The sequence below is a fragment of the Drosophila takahashii genome, chromosome 2L, assembly GCF_030179915.1.
Source record: "Drosophila takahashii strain IR98-3 E-12201 chromosome 2L, DtakHiC1v2, whole genome shotgun sequence".
Lineage (NCBI taxonomy): Eukaryota > Metazoa > Arthropoda > Insecta > Diptera > Drosophilidae > Drosophila > Drosophila takahashii.
In genome coordinates this window covers 18198067-18209836 of record NC_091678.1, presented here as the reverse complement: position 1 = coordinate 18209836, position 11770 = coordinate 18198067, and the positions used below count along the sequence as shown (strand labels likewise).

At 37.5% G+C, this 11770-nt stretch overlaps 1 protein-coding gene across 1 annotated transcript; it reads right to left on the bottom strand.

The window, feature by feature from the left end:
* Positions 1–2233: 2233 nt before the first annotated feature.
* dimm (basic helix-loop-helix family member dimmed) lies at positions 2234–4238 on the bottom strand. Its single transcript, XM_044395084.2, has 2 exons — positions 4033–4238; positions 2234–3956 (listed from the first exon to the last, which is right to left on the bottom strand). The coding sequence occupies exons 1-2, from the start codon at positions 4204–4206 to the stop codon at positions 2943–2945; spliced, it is 1188 nt and encodes a 395-aa protein (XP_044251019.1). The 5' UTR covers positions 4207–4238; the 3' UTR covers positions 2234–2942.
* Between the last annotated feature and the right edge of the window lie 7532 nt (positions 4239–11770).

Here is an 11770-nt window from a genome sequence, read left to right as displayed (position 1 = left end):
TTTGTGGGTTCCTTTTATAACATTTATAAATTATAATAGACTGATTCTGCAGGAAAACATTTACATTACACACCCAAGTGGCTTGCTAAACATCTATATTGCCATTTCCATTATTTACGAATAATTTTTGTGTCTACTTTGCGCAACAAAATTTCACTAGACTAACAGACGATTAAATTTTTTGAATAAAAGTATGTAAGTTGCCTATGGCTTTCCATTGAATTAATTTCTCCTCTATGTGAGTACAAGGCAATCCTCGATAATTTTCTTCAAATAATTTGACTGTCTGACCGCAGCATTACTCGTGACCCCTCCGATTTGCTTTTGTTCGATGTAAAAATATGAATATTGCTCTATGGACCCTACCCAGCCCTAGTCCTTCGCCTAGTTCATAATTTCCAAACATTTTCTCCCAGAGTCTTCAACAAATTTTAAGACAAAGTTTCCAACATAATTCCTTCGGAGCTTCACCAAAAAAAATTAAACGATTTCGAAAATTCTAAGTTTTACAAAGGTCTTAGATGCTTGGCACATTCAAATAAAGTTACTTTTAGTCTGTGTTGATTTCTGACCTTTAAAAATAATGTGGCTCGTCTGGGAGATTTCGATTCGATTAATGTGTTCAATCTATACGTTCGTGTGCGGCGAATTCAGGATAAACATTCTATCCGACATACCAAAAATTCGAAATCCTGACTAATCAAACATAATAAACAGGCTTAACTCGACACCCGAGAGGAAAGAGCTACCCCAACTACTATTTTTCACTTAATTATTGCTAAGACCCCGGCCTCCCCCGTCACTCACGCACACAACCACCCTCTCTCGTCGTATCCCTCGACATCACCACCCACTGAGCACCGTTATTTTATTACTGTTTACCGTCCGAGCGTCTCTATCGGTGTCCCTTTCCTGCTCACCGTGTGCTTAGTATGGCCAGCCATAACGGAAGTGTGCCAATTTCAGTTTCGGTGTGTTAATTGATTTGCTGCCCCGGTCTCTCTCCTCTTTCCCACTCTTATGCCCATGGTAAGTTTCAAGTGCATTAAAAAGATCATGGGTGGTAAATTAACTTATTGAGGCGTCACTTTGCAGACCCTCGTTTCTCAGACGTATGGCTGCTAGTTAACGGTAATTGATTCCTTGTTTTTGTTGCTATTGCTGACAATTATACGGATATACATTTTACATACATACATATATTTACATGGGTTAGAGGTCAGTCAAACCTCTCAAAAATACGAATTCAATCACAAAATCTCTACAAGTTTACATTTATATTTTATGGATGCTATTTTATACTATAAACATTACGTTTCTTTTTAGCATAAATAATCAAATGCTTTTTATACAAATTTCAGCCAAAACTATAAACAAATTATCAAATTTTTAAAAGTTTTTTGTAATGTCAATGGGATCATTAACCCGTGGGATAAAGGTATGTGGCTTATTGGGTGGAATGTATAACATTTCAGAAAGCAAACTAGAGACGGTTGACAGAGAATAAAAAAAATGTTATGCTTCAACACCATTAGGTCTTTTTAAATTTTCTTTTTTTTTGTACGGTTCTAATACAATTATGTTTTATATATACATTGTGAAATATACTTATTACAAAGAAATTTGCGTCAATCTCATAACGGCGTGTAATAGGTAGTTTCAGTATACGTTGACTAATTTACTTACATTAATATAATCTTATCTGTGTCTTTGGAATGCCTAAGTTTAAGTTTGGTTTGCTCCTATATTTTGTAGTGTATTTTATCTCTTAATTTGATGTTTTATTTATGTACCTTAGTTTTTACTGCAAAAAGCTAATTCGCACAGGGTTTGATATTGAGCCTTTTAAAGTTCGAGCAACTTGAAAGCATTGTTTACATTTTTTTAATTCGAATAAATTCATATTTATTTTAATCTTTGTAAGCTTTATTCTGCAAACGAACCTTCAAATAAGTGATATTACAAAAATATTATACTTTTACTTTTTAAGAAAAACCCAGAAAAAAGGACGACTATATTTTAGGTAACGCATAACCTACAAACGTTAAATAAAGTACAATATTGATATCCCAGGAACAGCGCCGATCTTTATACGCTTTCAGATAAGGTGAAGGGTTTGAGCATTAATAAACTTCGGATTGAAAATGGTCGAGCATTTAATTTACTTTAACTTCAAGGGTATATAAACTTCGGCCAGTCAAATTTAACTTCCTTTCTTGTTTAATAGTAGTATTTATTTTACATGCCGCCGCCTGAGATGCTATTAAATGAAAAAATCATAAAATTAAAATCCCATAATAAATATATTTTTCCATTAATTTCCCACTTAGAACCCATTATTATTGAACATATTTCTTTCGAGTTTTTAAGATATATACATAAACTTCTGCGCTGGATCTAGCTGTCGTATCAAATTGATCTGTACAGCTAAGTTATTCTCTGATCTATTGAGTTTATAAACTATCAAGAAAATGTTGTTCACATTTTTTGATCCTGGGGTTAAACTCTAACAAAATTAGTTTGGGAAGCATTTAATGGATCTTATTTGGAAAACTTATTTTGTTTAAGTGTATTTACATATGTACTTTTAATGTTAAAATTAGATTGCGTTAATTTCTAACATCTTAGTTTCGCATAATCAATTGTGTGCCTTTAGAGAGAATACAAATTTGATGATTCCTCCATTCGATTTTAAATATTGTTGTCAATTAAATTATTTTTTTAATTCACCAAAAGTGTTATTTAAATCAATGGTATTTAAGTGTTGAGTACTACATATTAAGAACTCACACATAAATGACTCTACTCCTAACAATTCACAGGGGTCCAAACCTTGCCGTTGGATCTTCCAAGCTGTGGTTCAAAAATATCGTTTTCGAGCTTTCTATTTTATGTGTTCAATGCCCTCGTTACGACACACAAAACCCCGTCTCAGCGACGGCTTAGAGGAACTCTCGGAACGGCTCGTCGAAGTTATCGTTGATGTCTGCAAAGCTCGCGGTATTGTTGCCCACTCCTACCCCAACCCCCACTCCAACTCCAACCCCTATTGCAACGCCCACCGATGAATTGCCGTTGAGTATAAGCGTGGGCTGCTGCTGCTGCTGCTGCTGCTGTGACTGCATCATGGAGGCCCCCAGGTGGCCATGGCCATGCATGGCCTGCTGATGGTGTGGGAGGTGGCTGGTTTGCTGCTGCTGCTGCTGCTCCAGCGGCGTCTGCATGTGCATGGCTTGTGGCTGGAGGCTCTGCATCGCGGGGCTGGCGGTCACTGCAGCGGCGTTGAGCAGGCTGCCGGTATCGGTGGCTGCCAAAAGGGCACAGTCGAAGGCGCCCCCATTGGCCAGGGCGTCCTCGAAACAGAGCGTCGCAGCACTGCCACTCGCCGACCCGCCTCCACTTTCTGCGGCCAGATTGGAGAGCAGCACTCCGCCAACGGCCCCCGAGTTGAGCTCCAAGGCCGCCGCCTCCTCGTTGCGCTTGGAGAGTATTATGTGGGTCAGATTGATTATGTAGTTCTTGGCCAGCGTCAGCGTTTCGATCTTGGACAGCCGCCGCTCCATCTCCACATGCGGTATGACCTCCCGCAGCGATTGGAAGGCATCGTTCAGGCTGTGCATCCGCATCCGCTCGCGTTCGTTGGACTCCAGGCGACGCATGTTCCGCTCCTTGGCGTTAAGGGCACCCTTGCGCCGCCGATTGGCGTTGCCGTTGGCGTTGGCTTGGGAGGAGCTGGAGTTGGTACTGTGTGGGGTCAGGGTGGAGGGGCAGGTTGATGAGCCCGCCTGCTGGACCCGCCCTCGGCCAGTGGAACCCGGAACGCCCAGGGAGCCGCCCGCGGGATGAGCAGTGTTGGTGGCGCTGCCTCCGCCATTGCTGCTCCCTCCACCGCCACTGGTGTCATCGCTCTGCGAACTGGAGTCCGTCATCTCCAGGTCATAAGTGTTATTGCTTAACTGAAAGCAGCGAAATGGAAGGTGGCAGGTTTTAAGGCATTCCCCCCATCACTTTGGCCTCCTTTCTTTTACCTACCTGGGAAGTGCGTCTGGTGGCGCGTCGGACGGGTCGCGAACTCCCTTCCGCCGATTCCGAGGACAGTCCATTGTGCCCGTCTGTGTTGTAATTATTGTTGTTGTGATGCAGCTGATGCTGCAATTGCATGAAATCATGACTGCTCATTAGCTCCGTTAGCTGTGTGGCATCCATTTTTCTTTAAAATTCCCAACAATCCAGATACAAATTTTCACTGTAAAAATAATTAAAATAGTTTCAATTACCGCAGTGTATAAAGTACGCACATAGTTTAAGGCTTAGTCTAAAAGCTAGCGAACAGAAACTTTTACAGTCGTAAAGAGATCAAAAAAGAAATAAAAAGCGCGCCGATCGGATAAAGCTTGGGAACGTGCCAATCGGTCGTCTATATCCTATAGCTCCCATAGGTAGAATGGTATTTCACTTGAGGGGGTGTTTAATTATTATAAACCTGGACAATATTGACTTGGCAAAAAGTCTGCAAACATAATTTACCAGGGTTTATCCCGTTTTAAAGTTTTAAAAAAAGAGTCAACATCTCCCAAGTGGGCCACCCCTGTTCCCAAGAACCCAAAATCATAAAAGTTTTAAAATGTTCCTGTTCACAACGACAATAAAAATGCTTTTGGACGGTTTTGCAATATTTTTAATTTTACGGGTGCCATTTTGTAAACTTTTTCATTATTTTATGTCCTTGGAATGCTTAAAGATATATTAATGATTTTTTTATTTATCGATCAACAATTACATTAGCTTTTCGATACAGTGAATTCCATAAAGATCTTGGCAAAAATCATAGATATTGTGTTTTAACCGATAATGCAAGATCAGCATTTGCTATGTTGTGAGAGGGCAATTGACACATGAGTTTCATCTAAATTGAAAAGTTTGAATTTATGTCTCATACATTCTTCTCCGCATACGTTCTCGGTGTGCTTTGTCACTACTCTGAAGAATATGAATATATTTTATTTTATGAACGAATATTTACATGTTCGTTATACGTTAGTCTTGGATTGCTTTTATCTCTAAAAAATTTACTATCTACATTTGACATTGCACGTGTCTATTCAACACATTAATTAGATTTTGTGACACATAACCAATAAAGTTCTCAGAAAAATTATCTAGCTGTCCGATAATAAAAAACGAAAATAACTTTAGGTACTATATTGAACTACTCCTCGAAAGGACGAAAGAGACCAAATTTCTCACAGCGTTATGAAACTGAAATTACACTAGCTTACTTTGAATTCAGAATTTACTTGAGAAATTAAAGTTTCCTTTTCCAATGCAGTTTAATGTTTTGTTTAGCCTGCTAATATTATTAATTCATTTTACTAATTACAAAGCTTTTTAACCTGTCCAAACACGTTATAAGAGCTTGGTTGTTAAAATGTGGATATAAAAAGATGCTAGACCATGAATAAATTTCAAAATATTGGTCGATTTCAAGAGCCTCAACCAATTTTTGGCACTGAGTCCGTGGTTTCGTTAGCAAACTAGGGATAACACTGCTAGATAATTTACTTATTCCGAAAATATATTACCGCTTCCGTCCGAAAACAACATACCCTTTAACTCAACAAGTGAGGGGTACAGAAAAAAATCTGCGAGCAAAACATTTACCGATGAAACGCTTTTGCGGCATTGTCGTTGTTATGGTTATGCCCCTTGGCTTACCAGCATTTGACCCGGAACCGTGGTGCAGCATTTAAAGCGTGGGACATACCGAGGGATACGCGGAATGGGAAATGTACATTGACTTTGTTGTAATAGAAAACGCGCACTTTGCAGTGCATTTCTTTCGCGGTCGGCGTTGAGTGAAACAAAAGTGTCGCTATTATTTAACGACAACAGCTCCTTGGACTTCAGACTCTCGGAGCCTTTTAAATAAATGTTAAGAGAAATGACAAAGCTTAGCACAGCGGTGGTCTGCATCAAAGGCGAGATGGTTTAATCTTTTATTCAAGCAAAACTGGATTTTACCCAATAGTTATTATTATCGGTGGATTCTATTGTGAATTTTATAAAATAAATAAAATCAAATCAAATATTTCTGTTGGCATTTAGAAAATAAGATAAATTTTTAGGTAGTTTCCGCAATAAATTTCGTAAGACATTAATAAAATTTTTGTAAAATTGGTTTTCTAAATCCATTAACATGCTATATAGAAAGAAAAATATGAATGTGTGTCAAAAAAAGTAGCCCACTTTTCCAGCAATATCTTTTAATACTGATCGAGGCAACATGTAGGACATTCTTTCTTTTTTCTCTAGGTTATTCCACTAAAGTTCCAGTTCCTTTGTCTGGCGGTGGACAGGGGTTTGGGGATCCTAGCTATGTACCCAGCAGTCAGCACCTGGTCTTGTGTAATATTTATTACGCTTTCTACTAAATAAAGCATACTTTTGTGAGCTTTTGTTTGCATTTTCTGTGGGTAGACGCAAAGTTGCAACACTCCTGCGCTGCATTTGACAAGTGTATTGGGAATGTTGTTTTGGCAATAAATGAAGTAAAGTTATATCAAGTCTGAAGACTTAAATGCACAATGTGTTTCCATTCAATATAAATTTGTGTCATTCAACCATTTTATTTCAGTGGTATTGGTTAACTTGACTCTTTTAAAAACCCTTTAAATGTCGAAAACGTTTTAATTAATAAGGATTTATTAAAATATATAGCTCAAAATTTGAAAGCCATATCTACTATGAAATACAATCATTTAATTGCACATTCACAATATTTCACATCTTTTCGATTTTCATGTTTCAATTTGTTTGCAAAAAACTTACATTTATTTGTATTAAAACAATCTCAGGTAATTTTTTAGACATTCAAAAACGCTTTTTTTTTAAACAATTCTTACACTTCTCACATCATTATTAGTATTATTTTTTTTATTTTTTTCCAATTTGGTTTATTAAATTTATCTTTGTCTAAATCAACACCATAACTCAATTGCTATGTTTTCTAGCATCAGTAATTTTTGAACATTTCCGCACTACTGGGATTTTTTTTTTATTTTGAACCAAGTAACGAAACGAGTACCGGAAACGCGGAAGCGCTGAGGATGACGGCCACTTGTGGAATGGCTGCAGGAACGAAGCGGCGCCATCGGCAGACCCGACTACGGGCCAAAGACGAATCAAATGGCCGCCCGATGTGCGACGAGTCGAGCAACAAGTCCACCCAGCAGAGGGGGCTGGAGCTTCAGCCCGCACGAAGGCCTGAGTCGAATCAGACTGGCGAATGGAGAGCAACTGAAAAGGCTCAAAAACCGAGTCGAATTCTGAGTGAGGTTAGGTCATTTTATTCGTGTCTTTTCTAAGCGTTTGAGCATAGGCGTGTTGGGGTGGCACCCCTGAAACTAGGGGATAAAGTAAGCCTACGTTGGATCGACCAAATAATACCTAAAAATATACAAATAGTTTTTGCTATTTTTCCAAACAATCATTAAGCTCTATTAATTCAACATAGAATAAAAGCCAAAAATTGTTTAAAAAACAAAGAATATTAAAAAAGTGTTTTTGAAATATGTCGTAAAAGATTATTTGACAAAATTAAAAAAAAAAAGTTTTTTATTTTTAAATAAAAAGAATATATTGTTTGGATATTGTCAAAAATGCATACTTATTTGGAGTAATATTATTAGTTCCTATGGGTAGATCATCTACCCAACTATAAAAATCCTTGGCAAGTGCATTTGAAATCCTTTGTAAAGCTATTACTAAAACATAAAACAAATATACCCCACAATATTAGAGAAACTAGAGGGGCTCTAAATCGAAGTCCTTATCACATTTCACGTTATCCCAGTCTAGCACACATACACATAGATGCAATTCCAACCCCGCAACCCCAACCCGTATTCGCCCGACGGGGTGGCTTGTGCTTTGGAGTTCCTAGACATGCACACCATGTGCTCGGGCCCAACTCCAGACGGGGGGTATTGAGCCAGAGGACGGCCGCAGCCACAAGGGTCGAAATGAGGGGTGGATGTGGGTGGCGTGCCTGATTAGTCCATGTGACGCATGTTGCTCTCGACGGCCTGCATTCGACTGACTTTCCACTTGGCTGTCGCCAGCTCCTTTGTTACCAACTCCGATTGAATGAGTGAGTTGTATACTGTTATTATTATTATCGTCTGTTTGTCCACGCTCTTGTTGCTGTTGGTTATCACAGTGCTTACGCCCTTATCGGGTGGGCTTTATCTCATGATAAACTATTGTCGACAGATAATAAAATGTTGCTAGAAAACCTATTTTGCTTATTCGAATGTTGCGAGTTTTCCCTCCCACCAAGTGTGTGCGTGTATGTGGTTTTTTATATGACTAATATTCCTTTTGTTTGATTTGGATCAAAGGGTTTTTAATAATTGCTTCAATATTAGAGAGACGGCAGGCAAACTTTATTCAAATATGCTTTAGATAGTTACGATTAGTATTTTCAAAGTCCATTTAAGTCCGAGTACATTTTTATTGATGACAATAGATAAGCGATATACATTTTGCTTTAAAAATTATAAAATTTCTTGACTAATCTGTAAATAAAATAATACATTTTGCTTTAAAAATTAGAAACTTTCTTGACTAACCTGTAAATAAAATAATTTTGTTTTTAAGTTTTCATTAATAAACAGATTTTTGTTTAAGCATTACATTTTATAAAAATTAAGAGAAAAATAAAAATATTTTTTTTACGTCAAAGAGATTTGTATAAATAAACCAAAATTAATGTAAATGGTTAAAAGAGGTTTCTGACCATACTGATAGGGTCACTAGTAAAATCAATTGGTAAATCGATACAGGATGTGTTACCCGTTTGTGATCGAATGGTTTGTATAATCGAGTGGTGTGATCTTGTAGCTGGATTTTATCGTGTATTTGAACGAGTAATGGATATTAAAAGAAAAGATTGATAGACACAAGATATTTTCATTAACTAAAATCTCTACACAATTAATTTATTTATTACTTACTTGAAACCACAATACCCGATTAAGCTCTTCGGAAAGATCATTTCTTGCTTCTTAATCCGAAGCTAAAAACCACATCATTAACGTTACTAATCGGGATGAGTAACGGAAAGAACCCGAACCAAAGGGAGTAAAATATTCTCTTTGGTAAAACCAACTTTACTGTGTGGAAAATAAAGCTCAGAGTTGTTAGAGTTCGAATGTTAATAATTTAGGGTAACTGTTTATTTACTTAAAATCTCATTCAAGAAGGCAGTAAGTAAACTTAAGTATCGCCCCTATCCTCATCTTTTACTCGGACCACAAATTCCTCTTCAGCCAAGTGTTGCCAAATACAAATTGACAGTTAATATTTTTAAACTGGCAACTCAATTCCTATGGATGGGAAATAAAAATAGAGAGAGCGCAAGAAGCTGCGTTGTCTACAAGGACATTATGTAAATCGCCCAACGGCAGCGTAAGCACTTGCGTCGCCCACCTACTTCAGCCAAGACATGAAAATAATAAACAGGAAGAAAAACCCGATGGTAGAACTGGAAAAGGAGAACAAATGCCGGTCGTTTGCTCAGGAGGCAAAATTGTTTAGCCAAAAGCTGCTTACAGTTCTCCGGAAAGGGACTGTTGATTATTTCCATCCAGATAAGTTTTTTTTCCGTTTGCGGCTGGCGTAAAGGATGGAAGTTCCCCATCAACAGTTGGTTGTGTCTGTAGTCTAGGCTCATCTTCTCCCTTGACTTATTAAACCGATCATTGTACTTGACGTCTCATACGAAACCAAAGCAACGAAATTCTCTACTTCATTGGTAGACATTCTACACGTTTAAACATTGTAGGCTTATAATTTAAATAAATATAACTAAAATCTTTGTTAAAGCTATTTTTACCCATCTAAAAATGAATTAAAAATTATTTATTGGACCATGAATTTGGAATTAAACAAAAACACCTCTTAACAAGGTAAAAATAAAGCGACGATCGCACCCTCAACATACAAAAGTTCTTATATCAAATTTGGTGACGAAAAATGCTTGTACATTCGACTGAATAAATATACTTATACAAATCAAACAATTTAAGAAATTTTCATTTAAAAAAAATCTTCTTACAATTATTAGGTTATATCGCATAAACTCAAAAATAGAGTCCCACATTTTTCTAGGTGTCCGTATGTTTTAATGCTTTAATGTTTTAAAATAATAACACTCGAATTTCTTTTCTTCCCGCGCCAATCCTGGCAACCGCAAACATGTTTCGCACCAGTCAACGCCTTTAATTAAATCAAAATGGAAGTTTCCACCACTCGACTGACATGTTAAACGCCGTGATCGACTTTAACACATTTAAAATACAAATTTTATCATTCCAACCCCCAGCCATCAGGCATCTAAGTCGGCTCTTAGCTGGGGCAGGAAAATCGCACCCGCGGTTATTTAAAAATTCTAAAGACAATAGAAAATATTATAAGGCAATAATAAATAAAAAGGGAGCAAAGCTGCGAACGAGAGAAAAAAGTTAAGTAGGCGTACCTCGGCATCGCATGCCCTCGGGGGCCAAACCATCCCACGCGACTTGTCAAATGTCAATAGCAAAAAGTTTTCGACCTCCTGGTCGTCGACAGCTGCTCAACATTCTGGTCCTCCTGCTCTGCCGATCACCGCAAGAAGCCTTGTTGACAGCCCCCAAGAATTTCTCCCCCTTTTGAGATGGGTTGGGGAAGCGGGTTGGTCAGTCAGTTGGCGTATTTACATTTATTAGGGCAAACGCTTCTAGTGCCGAGATTGGAGTACATATATTTCTCACATAATCGGCCCTTGTAATATTTACTTTATTCAATGTGGGAGACGATTACTAAATATTAACTTCAACATGATCCAGATAAGAGGAGAAAATGTTTGTTCGCTGTTTTTAAAGTGGTTTTCAATGGCGGAAATTTTTCTTCAACGATGTTGCCTAAAGTTTTTACCAAAATCTAAAATAGCAGCATAGGTTTTTTTGCTTACTTTTTCAATAACAGTTTTTCTTCCACATTCTTTTCCACTTTAACTGTCATGAAAGAAGTTTTTAAAAATATTCTAATTTTAATGAAAGGGTTTCAAGACAGAATCTTTATTTTTCGAAGTTACGCCACCACGAACCTTAAATTTTTTTTATATAATTTAAAAGTGGATTAATAAAGACAAATTTAGATTTTTCTGAGACTCATTAACTGTCCATGAGGCCTGTCACTGCAAACGACATTCCGTTGCTTCGTAATATTCATTAAATATACTTGCAAAATCCCAGGGACTCGTAATGCGCCATCAATAACAATTATTCGTAGTGTCTATTTCCAAGGTGCAAATCGCGAGCCATCAAAATCAGGTTTTAGACGTCATTACCACGGCGTTCACCCCACTTGCCATTCTATCAGGACATTCCAATTAATAGCGCTTCATTGAACTTTTTCCCGTAATTTAAATGCAAATTTTTCAAAGTAACCTTTTGGACGTACTTTTTGTGTCTATTTTTCAAGGCGCACCTGCAGTGAGTTTATTCTTTTTTGTTAGTAAAGTTTATGATTTTTATAATGACAAATCGGTCAGAAGTTAAACTTTGATTACATTAACATTTTAAAACAGTGTCGTGCGAGGCATCCAGACGCACTCTCCATCATCCGCAGGAAATATGCGTATTACTTACTTCTGCTACAGATTTTAAAGACTCGCCTCCAACTTTTTAATGACACCAATTAGCAACTCTTGAGCCACTGAAGCGAGTCG